This window comes from Maylandia zebra, linkage group LG20, assembly GCF_041146795.1.
Source record: "Maylandia zebra isolate NMK-2024a linkage group LG20, Mzebra_GT3a, whole genome shotgun sequence".
NCBI lineage: Eukaryota > Metazoa > Chordata > Actinopteri > Cichliformes > Cichlidae > Maylandia > Maylandia zebra.
In genome coordinates this window covers 5,586,292-5,603,940 of record NC_135186.1, presented here as the reverse complement: position 1 = coordinate 5,603,940, position 17,649 = coordinate 5,586,292, and the positions used below count along the sequence as shown (strand labels likewise).

Genomic DNA, 17,649 nt, shown 5'->3' with positions numbered 1-17,649 from the left:
ATTTAACTTGAGGCGCAGAAGCTCTTCTTAATAAGCATTTCTTTACGAATGACTGCGGACAAAGAAAAATAGGAAGTAATGCTGTTTATCCAGCTGGAGCAATATCAAGTCCAGGGAAATGGATTGGCCTCCTGACTGGAGACAGGAGACAGGAGTGTGACTCAAGATTGTGCATTATTTACACTTCCTGCTCGTGGCGGCTGTCACAGATGTCTCAAAGTTTGGATCGAATAGCTTCAAATTCTGGGTGGAAAACACCACATAAACCATTCAGCAAGCAAACGTTGACATCCCAAAATACAAAATATTAACGCAACACGTGGAGTAGAAACCAACAGATAAGAGCCGGTTTTCAAATGCACCTTTTACATGGGTGAAAGCAGCAATGCAGTGATGATAAAATAGTCAATTTAAGAAAAATATCAAAACTAACAAATAAAAAACAGTTGCTTGACAGAAAAATGGATTAATGACAGTTTTACTATCAAAGCACCAACGTGTAAACAGCGGTTTGCATATAAAGTAGATGTATTTGAAGTCATTTTCATGGTAACATGGGGCATTAAATTCATTTTCATTTTCCAAAAACGGTGTATTTCATACAGGTAAGACTCACCAGATATCTCATGGCACAATCAAATATTATTATTGCAGTATGAGCATTGCAATAACATATATTGTGAGTTATCAACATCTTTTTGAACTGCAAATGATGTCCTCAAAGTTAAACTTTGTCAATATCTGTTTTTCCAAGAAGATAAAGTTATCACGCTGCAATTTTGATTTTGTTTTTGTTTGTTTTTTTAAGGCAAAATTAGATCAAGCATACCAATCAAAGTACAACATTCAACTCTTTGACAGAGACTCATTCAGACTGATGGCAACATGTTACCAATAAGACAGCAATTAATTGCAAACCTTCGACATTCTTTCTGAGAGTGATTGCAGTCACTCCAAATCAGACTACAACTGTTTGTCATGGTCCTGGGTCTTTTGACCCAGCGTTTTAAGTTTGAGTTTATTTTGTTCATTAGATTATCTAAGTTCATTGGGTTATTAGACTCCTTGTGTTTTCTTCCCCTGTATTTAAGCGTCCCCTCACCCTTCGTGTTTCATGCTGCGTGTCTTATGTTATCAAGTTTGTATTATTATGCCTAAGTGTTTCTAGTTCTTATTATTTCCCCCTCCGTTTCCAACCATGTTAAATCTCCCCTGCTCTTCATGCTTTTCATGTCTGTGTCTTACGTTGTCAAGTTCTGGTTGTCGTGTCTAAGTCTGCATGTTTCCTGTTTTATTTTGAAAAGGGGTCTTGTGTTCTGTGCTCATGCGGTTAGTTTTACTCTTGCCTGTGCATCATTATGTTTATCCTAGTCAGCTGTTTCCTCATGTGTCTCCACTTCCCCTAATCACCTCCTGTGTATTTAAGTCCTCTGTTTTCAGTGTGTGATTGTCAGGTTGTCTGTTGTTCATGCCATGCTTCCAAGTTTCTTGTCTAGGTTTTTCTTATTGTTTGTTTAGATTCCCCAGTTTAGGTTTGTGTTAATTTTGCTTCAGTTTGCCTTGCCCTTTGTTTGTACCTTTTCTACCAGCCATATTAAACGGCTCGCCTTTTGTTAACATTTCAAGTTCTGTTCCCTGTTCCTTGGAGTCTGCGTTTTGGGTCCTTTTCTCAATTCATACAGTCTGCCCTCGCCAGATTGTGACACTGTTTGCAGAAAGGTTACCTCCTATCAGGCAACCTGTGCAATCACTTTGCAATCAAAATGTGTAGTGAGTGTGCAACATTGCTCTGTGCAACCATTTAGTCACCGGAAGCTGAAATCAGTTTTTAGATGTAAGCATGACTAACTCAAGATTTTAGTGCATGAAATTAGCCCTTTTGTATATAGTATTCACAGAATATTCAGATTTATGTAATAAAATATTGATATTTAGTGTCCCTGTATCGATAGAGTATCATAATACATGTCTATGCTAGTACTTGAGATTTTTTCTAGTCTTTGTTTTTTGGGGGGAAATATAGGATAACATGCCTTTCCGGATGTCCTGCAGTTTAGGTGTTTGTCTTCAAACTGTTGTAGCTTGTAGCTACGTGTTATTAAATGAAAAGAGGTCATTTGGAAGGAAAGGAAATGTAGCTCACAGGTGTAAGTATTTACAGTTTGATCAAATCTAATAAGAACTTTAGAGCGGAGGCTCAGATGAAAGTAGAAGATAGTGACAGGACTAAACCCTGATGATGGTGGAGCAGAGTAATCAGATGAGTTCAGTTAAGATACCCTGGACAACTTGTGGAAATGGAAGAAGCATTTGTGATAGACAGGCTGCTGACAGGCAGAGTGAGAACAGTGTCTCCGGGCTAATTGGGCAAAAGTAGTGAGTTGAAATTGAGAAAGAGCTGAGTTTGACAGCGTGGGAAAATGAAAGTGACAAAAAAAATAGTAGTAATAGTCCAAATCAGTAAGGAGGAGCAGAGGCTCCCTTATTGATCTTATAAAAAAGATTATTTCGCATTACATTTGAAATGTAGCACAGTTCTTTTTTTTTTTAATCATTCAAAGAGGCAATTAAAGAATAAGAACCTCATTATTTAAATAAAATTCACAACTAAATGCACTGTCTGCCACCTCTCATCTTCCCAGAGAAATTGTCCTTGTCTGTCCCTGATTTTAATTGAACTAATTTGTCTAAAGACACTGTCCCATGTTGTGAGCAATATTTAAAGCAAAGACTGAATCTGCTGTTTGGTTTAGTTTTTATGTTTTTTTAAAGAGTTTTTTCTTCCAATTTAAATTCACTCCCCTTTCTTTTGCGAAGGGTGCCGAAATGTTAGAGATAAATAGCTCAAAACCTTGACAAATAAGATCAAACCATTCTGCGTGGCTGTATAATTTAAGAGGAAGGTGAGGAAACATGAAAGCACAGCCAGCTTCCCCCAGTGGCTGCATTTGCATGTTCTTAAAAAAAAAAAAGAAAAATCTATTTTAATGTTAAGACAAACAACAGCAAGACGTCTCCTTTCACCGGGATTCTGCAGCAGCACGTTTACGATCGTGGTAACAGTGATCGTTGGCGTTACTGGCATCAAACATATTGTTACAATCATGTATATTAGTCAGCTCGATAATTTTGCAGGGTGTTATTTACAATGGGGTTTCGCTCCTTTCCTCTCACAGCGCTGAAGGTCAATGATAATCGCTCCTGACACAAAGACTCTTGAGTGATCATCTGGGTTCTTGTTTTTCACAATGGGTGTGGAAAAAAAACCCGTTTTAGATGCCTCACAAACACTCCACTGGGTGGTGATGGTGGCTCTGGAGAAGGTCACAATATAAGGATAATATCACAGTCATTAGCATTCGAACCACTTGGGGAACACTTGTGCTTGTTTGACAGCTGCACCACCACCATCATCATCATTATCCCGAGAGATAGTTTTTAGGGAAATACAACTCATGACAGTCAATGTAACACTTCAGAACGATGTGTTTTCACACTGGTATTTCGACCCGCTTATGATATGCTCTTGTTTAGTTCTGGCACGTGTTGCAGCACATTTTGAGAATTTGGGAAATATTTGGTTGAGATCGGAATAATATCGCCAGTGTCAGTAAATACAGCCGGTTATTAATTTTCCCTCAGACAAGTTCACAATGAAAGCTCAGATAGTCTGTCCATATTAATAACAGATTATTTGAACACCCTCGAGACACTGACAGGAGGCTCTTGCCTCAGCCAATGAAATGTAATTAAGAGGATAAGGAATTGATCTTTGATTGTGTGTCCTATTAATATGTATTAATGAGGCCAGTGTATTAAAGTTGCTTTTTTTTCATCAATAGCCACTAATGAGTTTTACAGAGATCAATATCTCTAAAGCCACGGTTTTAAGGCCAAATGTATGAGGGCAGTAACGTCCAAGGCTTCAGTAAACAAAAGGATGTCGCTCAGCAGTTACTTGCTCAGCTTAATCCAATATATCCTTGCATGCATACATAGACATATACATACATGCTGCAGGAGATATGAAAACAAAAGGATTTGTGCTTCCAGACAATTGATTGTTTACTAAAATAATCATGCTACACTTTAATAATTAGTATATTTTGCTTCAGATTAGAAACCACTTCAGAGCTGGTGGGGAGTGCGAGAAGAGCAAGGGGCGTTATTATTCTGTGGTCTATCTCACAGCTCTCTAGTGGTCTATTATTTCTGATGAGCTGACACCTTCATTAGAATAGGAACCCGCAGATGAAACTAAAGTAAAACATCACACCGCTTAATTGGTGGGATAATAAAAATAAATGATAAAACTCTGTTTCCTTGGGGCTGTGAGGCCCCTTTTTCATCTTTTACCTTTTAATTTGACTCCCTGCATCCACTTAGGTCTGCTGTTTCATCGATCAATTACCGGGAGGATTACGGGGAAAGGGAAGGATTACAAGTTGGGTGAATATTGGAGAATAAATCTTGAATTAACTTTTAATACTTTGTGAAGGGCATTACATCTTCTCAGCTGAAAGCTTTTTTCAGAATGTTCTCTCGCTGATGTTGATTGAAAGATATGAAGGCTATATAGCGATATCATTTTGGCCGACGCATGTGTGTGTGTGCTTTTCCTTTATATGCCACTAAATGTCGTGTTTTCCTTGCAAAACGTGCGAGTATACTATTCTGTAGCGTCGTCTGTGCCTCTGCATGTGCGAATACCTCACAATATCTGTTCTTGTGATTGAGCCAGGCCCTCCCAGCCCTCCAGACTCAGTGACGGTGGAGGAGGTGACAGACAGTACAGCCCAGCTGGCGTGGAGCCCCGGCAGAGACAACGGCAGCCCCATCATCAATTACCTCATTCAAACCCGAACTCCCTTCACTGTGGGCTGGCAGAGGGTTAACACAGGTGACGCAGTACTTGACGATAAATTTTCATCTTATAGCACATGAGATATTATTCAGATAATTCACAGATGTCCACAGGGAAATGCTGTTATTTCTCTTCCCCAGTTGGCAGGTGGGTCAGTGTATGGGGTCAGCTAGAAAAAAGGGTAGAGATTCATGTTCTTACTCAAGACAGTGAAAGGTCCTTCTTGCTGCTGTACTGTGCAAAAGTGTTGAGCGATCACTGATTCTTTCATATGTTGTTGAGAAAATTGGAAACATAAAATATAAGTGTCATATTTCAGCTGTGTGCAGGCAGGAGAAGGACCCAAACGCAAAACTCACCACACAGGAATTAAACCCAAAAAGCTGCTTTATTGCAGAATGGCACAAAAACTATAACAAAACTAAACAGGGACATGGATGACAAAAATACAGCCATGAGGAAGACTACAACACTGACAAAGACACAGGGATTAAATATACTGAGGGATAACGAGGGAATGAGACACAGAAGGAGAGCACAGCTGGGAGTAATCAGGCTGGATGAGACAAGGGAAGCAAAACTAGAAACACTGACATGAGACACGGACCTTCAAAGTAAAACAGGAAACACACTGACTGAACTCTAGACATGTAAACTTAACAGCAACTGGGGAGACAGAACATAGGAACCTGAAACATGGTACAGAAAGGCACAGTAGACACAACATGGAACACAGGGAAGCCATATTACAAAACCTAAGAAATAAACTATGATAACCATAACTGAAACCTGGGGAAATAACAAACACAGTACAACAAAGGACTCAAAACATAAACCATAATATAAAAACACAAGAACTCAAAAAGCTGGGTCAGAACAACCCAGAACCGTGACAATAAAACAGTTTGTACAACTCTAATGAGCTTAAAAGTTGATATCTGGTATGATCGCCTCTCATAGGCAAACCTTCTTGTCATTTCTTTAAGTAGTCTCCAGGAATAGCTCTTCCGGCTTCTTGAAGGACATTCAAAGCTCTTCTTTGCATGTTAGATACCTTTAGATGATCCCACACTTGCTTCACTGTTGGGGTTCTGAGGAGACCAGTCCATAAATGATATTGTTTCATTGTGTGTTTTTCAATCCAGGTATGATTTTTCCTGCAATGGCAACTGCAAAAAGCCAATCAGCTTTCCAAGTGGTATTACATGGTGACTCAAAATTTTACTTTTCTCTGTTCATAATTCAATTAATTTTTGACAAGATCGCCAACCCCACTGGCTAAAATAAAGCCCCAAACCGTGACAGAGCCTCTGCTGTGTTTTGCAGATGGCTATAGACACTCACTGTTGACCTCCTTCTTACCCATCGATGACAATTTGAACCTAAAATGTCAAATTTGGACCTGCAGAGTCTCAATAATACCTGTAGGGACGCCTCCAGATTTTTTTCATAGGAGTGGCCATATGGGAGCCATTAAAAATATTGGGGTGGCACACCAAAAACAAAATTTCCAGTTTTATTATGCTGTTGTCAAATATAGAGAAAGGAAGAATTATATACCTGGTTAGTTTCCTGCTGTTAAAGTTGATATCACTGAAAATAGGTACATAAGAAACCCATATAAGATTTTGAAGTCCATAATAATCTGTTTTAACTGATTGATTGATTTACTGACTAGAAGTCCCAACCACTGCTTTAATGATTCTCAACAGAGCTGAGCAGATGCAGATTAAGATTCACACTCCAAGAATGGAGTTAAGTTTAGGAGCAAACTTGTTCAGGAAAGACAAATAAGTATTAGATCACGTAAGAGTGTGAACTGTTGTTGATGTACCAGTGATCTGTGCAGGGATTGGCACCAGCTTTGCTGCAACCTGATATCATCATCATCATCATCATAGTTTATTTATATAGCACTTTAAAAACACACAAGGCTGACCAAAGTGCTGAACAGTAGAAATATAAGAGATACAATAAGAATAATATCTCAATGAATCAAATACCTGCAAATATTATTTTAAACAATTACTATTATACTATTACTATCACACAGTCACTTAGGTCACTAGTTCTTTCTCTAGAAATAAGATTTTCAAACACCACACAGAGACCTTCATGTGTTTGAAAACCAACTATTTACTGGTACAAAACAAAATCATCTGGACTAATCAGATGGATCAGCTGAGGGCAGGATGCATCTCTCAGGTCTATCAGCTGGTGGATTTTTTTTCCTATTTCTTAAGGGCATGATTTTCAGATACTGTTCGTCTGCTGTAGATAGTTTCTTAGGCCTGTCACTTCTTCTGTCTTCCACCTGTCCTTTTAAGGACACTGCACACCACGTTGAGATATGTCAAGTTTTCAGCTAATAGCACTTTGGGAATCACCTTGTTGCTGCAAAAAATATGATTTAATGCCTGTCAAACTGTTATCTTTGGCATTTTTTGGAGATTCAACTAAAGAAATGAGAACAACTTATGTGTTCTTATGACAGTTTGTTGGTAACAAACTATCTAACGATAAAAAATTTCCAATTTGTCTGTAGAACACTGGTTCATCCCCTGATTTAGGTGGCTTTTTATGCTAGTGATAAGTGTCTTAACAAACAAAAAAACATATATATGGTCAGGTGCAAGGTCTGAACTAAAAAAGAGTGAAAAATCTGTCAGTGTCCAGTGGAGAACTTTGAAATCCTGGGGAACTGTTGTTCAAGGCCACTTTAAAAATGACAAGAAAATCTGGCTACTTAGGAAAAATATAAAGAGATGAGGCTTGTTTTGGTGGCTCCATATTTTTTTTCATTATTACTTTTTCATTTTAGCCACTTCGATGACCTTCTGTGTACTCATGCTAAGTCAACACCAGCGTCCTTTTCATCTTTTCAAGTCAAGTCTGTTTTTGTCACAGCTTGGTCCTGAAGCATCTACACAAGCCTAATTTCTACTCCCATCCACAGCCATGAATGGATGAAAACATCATTTGCATATAAAATTGCCATTTCCACCAGAAGTTATTGGACATAGCAAAGAAACAAAACAGCAAACAAGCAATTTCACTGAATGTGAAACTGAGACACTCATCTGAGAAGTGGAGAAAAGGGAATGTGTTTTATTTGGTACCCTCAGCTTTGGAAATACAAACAGAATCAAACCCACTGAATGGGAAAAAAGAACTGAAGCTATCAACTCTGTTAAGTTCAGAGTAAAAGGACCCTAGCAGAAAATAAACAAAGAAAGAAAAGGACCAGAGGCAAGAGGAGTTTGGAGAAAGACAGACAGTCATTACGCACAGCTGCAGCTTTTTCCTAAGGTTTTCAAAATGTAACACTCAAAAAATGTTTTTCACCCTCAGTAGACATGAAGCAATAATTTTGATTAAAATGCAACTGAGATGCACAAAACGAAAGGTTTATTCATTCAAGTAATTAATCATTAAGGTATAAACTCAATGCATTGCAATCAAGTAAATTTCATTAATCCATTAAATGAAACATTTTACATTGTACTTATGTGGGAAAACTTAAACATAGGTGCACATGCTGTCATTTTTTATTCGTCTCTTATAAATGTGAGTTTATATGAAAAAGGCAAATACCAGGCTTTTTCTGCATTCTTAATGATCTGGGTCCAGGTGTCTAGAAAAGGTTGAATGCATATACTGCAGTTGTTTTTATTAGTTTACTTAAAAAGGGTAAGGCTTATAATAATAAACAGTATAAATAATAACAGTTATAATAACAATAAATCAGCTGGGGTGAGCATAAAGGCAGATTTTTACCAGTCATGGCAGATGGCCGGCCCTTCCTGCGCCTGGGTCGGCTGGAGGTTTCTTCCTGTTAAAAGGCAGTTCTTCCTTCCCACTGTCAACTAGTGCTTGCTCATAGGGGATCGTCGCATGTGTGAGGCTTTTTTTGAGACAATTGAGTTTAACTTAAAAGTATATTGTACAGATTTTATATAGAAAAGTTTGACCTAAATGAGAAAGTAGGAGTTGCTTCACGGTAAAATTCCTGTAATCAAATTTTTACCAATCCTGCAACTGTTTGTAACAAAAAAGGGGCATGATGAATTGACAAAGTCAAATGCTGATCACAGAACTTTCTGAGCACTACAGAGCTTGTTCTGGTTTTCTGGACTGCACCTGTTTTGCTTCCCTGTTATTGGTTTTATCCAATTTCATTATGGCTAAAACAGTCCTGTAATTTAAGTAAAAACGGTGTAAAGGCTGCATTTCACAAAAAAACAACTGCTTGGTTAATTCGGTGGGGGAAAAAAATCACATCTAAAAAGCTTAGATGTTTCCCTCCGGAATTAGCTGAGAGCAAAGCAAAGCTGAAAGGAGAGAAAACACTGGAGATCAACACGACTGAGAAATCACTTATGATATCTAACATTGGCCTGTATGTGCTGGAGGTGTACATTGGCAGCTGTTTGCTGAGAAGCTGCGTCAGGCTGGCGACCTGTCCAGAATGTACCCCGCCTCTCGCCCTAGCGTAGCTCAGATAGGCTCCAGACCCCTGACAAGGATAAGACGAAGAGAATGAATGGATAGATGGACATTTGAGAACACCACAACGAGTCAGCTTTTTCACTGTAGCTGTTTGTGCTGTACCGAAGTAGCGAACAAATGTCATTGCACGTTTCAAGCCAATGGCTGTAGGTTTTTTATTGGCATTTCATTGGATCCCTCAGTGTTACTATCAAGGAAGACGCCGCTGTGCACAGCAGGGCTGACAGTTAAACCATTTACTGTCCTTTGTCCGAAATCCGCTATCCTCCAGCCACCTTCTACAGTCATGACTCAAAACCAGCTTGCATTCAACACTTTATTGACCAGGCTACGCTGCTTAAACAGTGTATGTGTGCATAATTGTTCTCTTGCTTTAGTTGTAGCTGTTCACTTGTATACATGTAGGCTCTTGCAAAGACCTTCCGTCTGCAATGTTTTCTTTTATTCTTAGTCCCGGAGATAATCGATGGGAACACACTGACAGCCACCGTGGTGGACCTCAATGCCTGGGTTGAATATGACTTTCGGGTACTGGCAAAAAACAGCGTTGGTGTCGGAGAACCCAGCCCAGTGTCCGTGAAGACCAGGACAGAGGATGCAGGTACTGCGTATTGATTTCCCTTTTTGTGCTATAACTTGCCTTTATGCGGCTTTATATATATATGTGTTTTTATACTGAAATGTGATCATGGTCTGTGTTTTGTAGTTCCAGATGCAGTGCCAGGTGATGTGGGTGGAGGTGGTGGAAGCAGATATGAACTGGTTATCACGTGGGAGGTAAATCATCAGTCTTATGCTCTAGTCTGTTATTCAAAGTGCCTGGAGTCAGTGTCGTTTTCATCTTAAACGAGGTTCTAAATATTCCTCGCTAAACCAAAGCACCTGCTCTGTTTTGCTTGTGGGTGTCATAAATTTGGGGTCAATGGGAGTCTGTCGTTGCTGTAATTTCTCAAATTGCTTGCATGTAAGGCAGCAGCAGCGTATACAACAGAGAAGTAAATCTGACAGATATTCTCATTTGTGAGTCTCGGATCTGTGATGAATTACTGTTCAGACTAATCTACAATGCTCAAATATAGCAGTAAGGAGTCGAATGGAAGAATAACAGTGCTGGCATTGTACAAGTCATTACTTTCTGTGTTATCTCATCATTGGAGATTTCCCATTTCATTATATACAGAATAACTTTTCATTTTAAAAGCTGCACGGATGCTCGGTAATGAGCGCAGGTTTTTAAAATGGCATTTTTACTGCTCCTTTTATTTCATCAGGTGGGTTGCAAAAGCAATTTGTGGGTCATGCACTTTTTTTGACATTATGAGAGACGGTGGTGACTGCGTGAGCCCGGCGGTGGTGTGAACGTGAGTGGTTTGTATATGTTTTAATATCACTATAGTTTTGTGTTTCACTCTCAGCCTGTTCCCGAAGAACTACAGAATGGTGAGAGCTTTGGTTACATCATCGCTTTCCGCGCCTTCGGAGAAGCTAGCTGGACTCACGTGGCCACCTCCGCCCCTGGCGCGTCGCGCTACGTGTACCGCAACGACAGCATCGCGCCCTTCTCTCCGTTTCACGTTAAGGTTGGCACTTACAACAGCAAAGGACAGGGTCCCTTCAGCCCCGTGGTCACCATCTACTCTGCGGAGACAGGTAAAAGGGTGGACGTGAGTGGAATCTGAGCAAAGCCCCCAAAGTAGATTTTTTTGTTTTTTTATCGGATTGGATTAAAACTGCTCGGTAGATAAAAACACACGCAGAAAAATAAATCTGCAGAAATATCTTTATATGGACGAGGTACAAAATCATGGGAACACATTTATGTACGAACCAGCAGATTGCCTTCAAATATCACCGCTGTATTAAAATGCTGCGCCACAGTAAAAACTGGTTGGCATTTAGATCTGTGCTACCTCTCAGTATGCTGAAGGGTGTGGGGTGGGGGGGGGGTGGGGGGGGGGTGTCTCTGTGTGTAGTGTAGTGTTAGTCAATTTACCAGCAGCACCTGTGTGTGATGATTCATCTGAGTAGAGATCAAAAGAATGCGCACAGTTATAAATGTAAAAATTGAAGAGATTTGTTCTGCTCGTTTCTGTGCTTTTGGAAGACGGCGGCACAGCTCAGTCTCCCGTTGTCTGTTTTCAGAGCCAAGTGAGAAGCCAGCGGGAGTTAGGGCCAGAAGTGTCTCAGCCTCTGAGATTGAGGTGAATTGGCAGGCTCTCTCCTTCATCCCTGAAAGGGTTCTGGGCTATGAGGTACATTTTACTCTTTTAAATGGAAATAGAAATCACACACACACATTCTCACAAGCAACACGATTCAAATGCTCACCATCAACCCCTGTTGTACCTCAAAACCATCACTTCCAAACTCTGCGTCGCCATGGAAATGGCTGTTTCACTTGGCCGACTGTTATTGCCAAAATTATACAGCTCTTTGTGGCAACACAACAGGAAAACATGTCAGAGCGTTTTCAAGAGAACAAAAGAAAATTGCCTGGCCACATGCCTTTTCATGTTGCTGTCATTCATGGGATATCATGATAGCAATATCGGGCCTTGTGTCACGGCACTGGGAAATGCTACACTGGAAATGCATGGAGCACAGCACAGCAGCAACACGGGTCTAGATGTGATGTGTTTTTACTTTCCTCTGAGTAAAACATTAAACTGTTACACTTCAAACCAGGAACTGCTGATTTCATCCCTTCTTACCTTTAAAAACTAGGACACCCTGATTGCCTCGTCCACATACCTCTGATGGAATAATCAGGATGATCAAAGGGCTTTAATGAAAGATGTTGTTATTCTTTTGCTCAATAAAGTCAAAGTTGTTTCCATAACTCCATCTGCGAAAGTAGATTTCTTTTTTTACTCTTTTTTTTTTTTTTTGCTGTTTATATCTGAGCTGCTTCTATGATATTAGACACTGAATAATGATGACGGAAAAGTGAATGACTGCTTAAAAAGGATTTCATTTGGGATCATTTATTTCCAGGCTAATGGTTTGGATAATAACAAAAATCTCTTACGTTTATTTTAAATACATTTTGCTGGCACTCGATCTGTAGCATAACTGTTTAAAAGCCATTTTTAATCAGGCAGCTTTCCATTAAAGAAAAAAATATTGCCACATTACAAAGCCATGAGGTATTGTTGAAACAATTAGATAGTCAAGCAACAATCAAAAGAATTGATTGGCAATTTAATATCAATGAATAGTTTCAGTCATTAAGTACAGAGGCTTTATAGTTCCCTGCTCCACACTTGGGAGTATTTGCTGCTTTTCTCTTTCTAGTGTTTGTTGGAAAAACACTTTTACACTGAATATTTTTATTATTTTTTGGCAATTAATATATGTTAATTAATCAGCGAGGAGACTAATCATTCATCTATGTTCGAATGTATGTACATTTTAAACCATTTCTAGGAGCTGTAAGGATTTGTAATGTGAGATATCAAATATCCAGCTGGAAAGGTAAAAGAAAACCGTGATCTTTCTTCAGAGAATACAATCAAAGCCTTTTATTTAAAATTCCACAGTTCTTTCAAGACATCAAATGTAGCGTATTTGCAAGCATCCTTTTATGCCACATGGGCTAGAAAGCACATAAAGAATAGATGTACACATTTTGCTCCAATCCAAAGCCTTTTATCCCGAATGACGTGCTCTCTTTCTGAAAATAGGTGGCTTACTGGGAAGATGACACTAAACCAGAGACCATGGGGAAAGTTAGAGTGCCTTGGAACCAAACCTCGGCCACAGTGAGTGGCTTGGCAGGAAATACACAGTATTTCCTAACAGTCAGCGCCTTCAATACAGCAGGCACTAGCCCATTCCTCCCTGCAATCAATGTCACCACAAAAAAGCCACGTAAGTTGCAGCACACAATACTGCTGCTCAAGGGTTTGATTTTTGTGACTACACTGCTTAGAATTCAGAGGTGGAAACAGTTAGTGGTTTAATTGAAGTCTATTCTTAGCTTTTCCAATAATGCTGGGGAAATCTAGCATGTGTTGAAACGTGTCTGCATCCAAGTCCAGTAATGCAGTGCAGCGTTACAAAAACAGAATGCATGTAAAGGATAACTATGCAAATATAATAGGCTAAATCTGAGAGATTGTATTGTTGTGAAAAAATATGGTCTTTTTCACAGGAACACATGCCAAAAAAGTTAGATCAAAAAAATATAAAAGGAAAGTCCCAGAGAGGATGTAAAGATAGGGAGGGTTTTATCACTCTGTGTAAAATTGTAAAGCCTTTGGGGATTTTATCATCAACGGGACAAAATATTAAAAGATTAAGAGAACCCAGAGAAATCTTTGTGTGCAGGGGAAGAGGGCTGAAAACCAGTTTGGATAGCACCATGCTCTGCAGGCCCTCGGGTATCACTGCATTCAAAATAGACATGGTTCTTCACTGCATGCAAAAAATGCATGTCCACGTACATAGCGTGAGTAGCTTGTACTTCTCTATGAGCACTTAAATTCATCATGTAAATATTCCAGATTTAGCCACATAGACTAATTTTAATATGTGGTGCCTCCCAGGTTGATGGCATATTTTATCACATAGCAAATAATCGAGGCGCAGAGCTGTCGAGCAGTTGATTTCTATTTAATGCAAAAAATATAAAAAATATATCTTTCTTAGGACTGCCGCCTCCCTTTATTCCCAAATGCTTGCAAAGTCTTCTTAAAAGGAGATGAAGTAGCAAACGTTTCCCTGTTGCGAACCTTTAAAAACACATTAAGTTCATAATGATCGCGTATTATTCAAAAACATTAAGTCATCTCATTTACCACATTTGACATAGTAGTTTCAATTTAAAGCGGAGTATGAAGATTTGTTGAGCAGTGGTTAGAGACGTGCTGGAACACAGACTAGCAACAGTTCATGTAACAAACACAGAGTCTTCATCTCAATGCCGACAATTTCAAGTCAGCAGCAGGAGGCAGATTAGCGTGCTTAACCCGAATAAAGCTGTTTTATACACCATTAGTTTGCTTTGTACAAGAGCTGAAGCAGGTCTGATTTAATGCCCTGTGAGCAAAAGTTGCCTCCAAAAACCCCCCGAAGGAATAGCCAACATGGTTTTGTTAGCCTTTAGCTTAGTCATCAGCCTGACCCGCTTATATCTTTTCTGCTTCCAAGCACACTGCTTCCACTTGACTCTGTGCAACCGGACCTTGATCTGTCAGTCCCCTGACGAGGGCCTTGTGTCCTCAGTAGTCACAATCTGCAGGGCTTTGCCTTTATTATCCTTGGCAACTTGCATTTCCCAGGAGGTGTTACCCTCTCACTGAATTTACTAACTGCCAAAATGGGCAATGTAGTCGGGGAGTGGGGATTAAACAGATGCCACCTGCCATTTAACAGATCAGTGTAGCATCAAAATGATTTTGAAGCTGCAAAGCAAATCACCTTAAAGTGAACGGGTTCCATTCTGCTTTTATCCACACTTTATTTGTACTTCCAAACTGGGCAAAGATTAGTGTCATATAATAATAGTATTTAATTCAATCTTTTTAAAGTTGTGTTATCCTTTAAGTGAAATAAAATCTTTCTTGTTCAATCTCACCAAGTTGGGGTGCTGTGTAAAATGCAAATAAAAGCAGAATGCAATGGTTAGCTAATTCCAATAAACTCATATTTAGTACAAAGCAGAACATAGAAGTCATTTCAAAAGTTTAAACTGAAAAAATATTAGCTCATTTTGAAGCAGAAATAAGTCTCAAAAAAGTTGTAACAGGGCCATGTTTACTACTGTGTAGCATCCAGTCTTCTTTTAACAGCAGTCCATAAATTCTTTGGGAGCTGAGGAGAGAAGCTGCTGGACTGATGTTGTCCTATTCTTGTCTGATATAAGATTCGTGGTGCTCAACACTTCTGGGTCTTGTTTGTCGCATATTTCATTTCCGGTTGTACTAGATGGGCACTAAACACAGCTCCATACCATCACTGATCATGCTTCTCCTTTTTAATCTGGGGACGTAGTGTCCGTGTTTTGCAGAAAGATTTTTGGGTTTCAATTTGTCTCACCACAGAACAGTTTTCCAGGGAAGATGCTTCTGGATCGTGTTCACATACAGCTTCTTTGCACGATAAAGCTTTAACCTGCACAGCAAACTGTGCTCACAGACAATTTCTGGAAGTGTTCCTGAGCCCATGCTGTGATTTCCATGACTAAATCATGCCTGATTTTAGTGCAGCGTTGCCTGAGGGCACGAAGATCACGTGCATGCAGCGTTGATTTTTGTCCTTATCCTTTGCGCACAGAGATTTCTTCAGATTCCCCGAATCTTTCATGACATCATGTACTGCAGATGATGAGATTTTCAAAGTCCTAACAATTTGACAAACATCATTCTGAAATTGTTCCACAATTTGCAGACACACTTTTTTCCCAGATCAATGAACCTCTGTCCATCTTTACTTTAGAGGAGCTCTGCCTCTTTAAAATGCTCCTTTTATACCCGGTCATGTCACTGACCTGTTGCTCATAAACCTGTTTAGTAGTTTCTTTTTAATATCACTTACTTTCCCAACTTTGATGTGATGTGTTGTTGCCATCAAATTCAAAATGAGCTATTATATTTTATGAAATATTAAAATGTCTCAGTTTAATTATCTGTTATGTTTTCCTTGTTTTATTGTGAATACACTATTGGTTTTTATTTATATTTTACACAGTGTCCCAAATTTTTGAAATTGGGATTATACACCAATGTGACACTAATGTTTCTGCAGTGATATAAAATTGTTAATAATTTTTATATCACGCAGCACCTTCCCAGCCGCCAATGAATGTGGGATGGAACCTAATGGGCTCTCAGCTGTCTGTTTACTGGGAACCTGTGGTGGCAATGGAATCAGAATCAGAAGTTTTGGGCTATCAAGTGAGTTTTACTTTCTCAGTTGCTTTCACGGGAACTTGGTACTAGGGCTGGGCCATATTATACCGTTCACGGTAATACCGGTATAATGTTAGGCAACGATAGGAAAATGAAATATCGGGATAGAATATGAGTAAAACGCGCATGCGCAGTGCCTTTGTTTTCATACGCACATGGCCGATTGTTGAGTGAAACAGATGAACCAGAATTGGTTTGTAAAAATGGTGCAACTTCAGTGATGTGGAACTGGTTTGGTGTTTGTCCGTCAGATACACAACAAAGCACATTTTTTTGCAGAACATGCAAGCGGCCGTTGTTATTGTCGTATTTGTCGGACTAAGATGCTCTTAAATCTGGGAGTAATCTGGGTCCTAAACTCCGTACATTCAGGTCAAACAAACACTGCAGCATCACTGAGAGTTAACTGTCTAAATTCTTTCATCTTTAATAAAACGATCAGCATTGCTGCTTTACCAGGTGTAACTATGAAGTTTAACTTCCAGGCATCCATGAAAACAAAATTTATTACATTTAACGGAGTTAGAAGTTAGCAGGAAGCTAGCGGAAGTTAGCTCGCTAGTTTCGCTAGTTACCTAAGCATGATATAGCATGTTCTGACTGAGAGATTTCTGAAAAAATTCAAACGTACAGCTCTGCTATCACTTCCAACATAAATGAAGGCAGGAAACTAAACAGCAGTGATGTTTGTAGGGTTACTGAAGTTGGGCTAGCTGGTATATAATGATGTGCTACGTGATCGCTAGCGACACAGCTATGTTAGCATAACATAAACAGTGAAGCTGGAGGACGAACACTAAGGTTCCTCATGGTTAGAGACAAATGCAATCGCATGGCAGGATGCTGTAAACGGACCAAACGTCAGTCAGGAGAACAACTGAGATAATCCATCCACAATACAAGGCTAGTCATTAATATACTGCAACAACATGGGAATAGAGCAGCTGCCAGAGAATTCAACATCAATGAATCAATGGTACAGAAGTGGAGGAAGCAAGAAGAATGAGTTTAATAAAGTTTGATTTATCTAACTGCTTTGTTTAGCTCAATGTGCCTTATGGTCCAAAAAATACGTACTGCACACTACAGTTTAATGTTGCAAAGCACCTCTTTTTAACTTCAGTGGATATTATACATGGTTATGCTCAGGATATGTCAGCCCATTTCTACTGGAAATGCCTTTTGGTTAAACTTTCAGCAAGGAATTTGCATTTGCACTGTTACATTTTTATAAAGCTTTAATGTACATAAAAACCAGCTTCTTGTTTAAGTGAAAATTAATGGAAGGTTGTCTTTTTGCGCTAGTAATGTTGTGGAGTATTTTGTCTCGCATCAATTATATCGTCAGTTATATCGTTATCGCAA

At 39.3% G+C, this 17,649-nt stretch overlaps 1 protein-coding gene across 1 annotated transcript in view; it reads left to right on the top strand.

Annotated features, from left to right (window-relative positions):
• cntn3a.2 (contactin 3a, tandem duplicate 2) overlaps positions 1-17,649 on the top strand; it is a 45,473-nt gene that overhangs the window by 21,415 nt on the left and 6,409 nt on the right. The window contains exons 15-21 of the mRNA XM_004554167.3: positions 4,742-4,900; positions 9,825-9,974; positions 10,080-10,150; positions 10,789-11,023; positions 11,516-11,625; positions 13,057-13,243; positions 16,157-16,269. Coding sequence (XP_004554224.2) covers positions 4,742-4,900; positions 9,825-9,974; positions 10,080-10,150; positions 10,789-11,023; positions 11,516-11,625; positions 13,057-13,243; positions 16,157-16,269 — 1,025 coding nt within the window. The remainder of the gene's footprint in view (positions 1-4,741; positions 4,901-9,824; positions 9,975-10,079; positions 10,151-10,788; positions 11,024-11,515; positions 11,626-13,056; positions 13,244-16,156; positions 16,270-17,649) is intronic.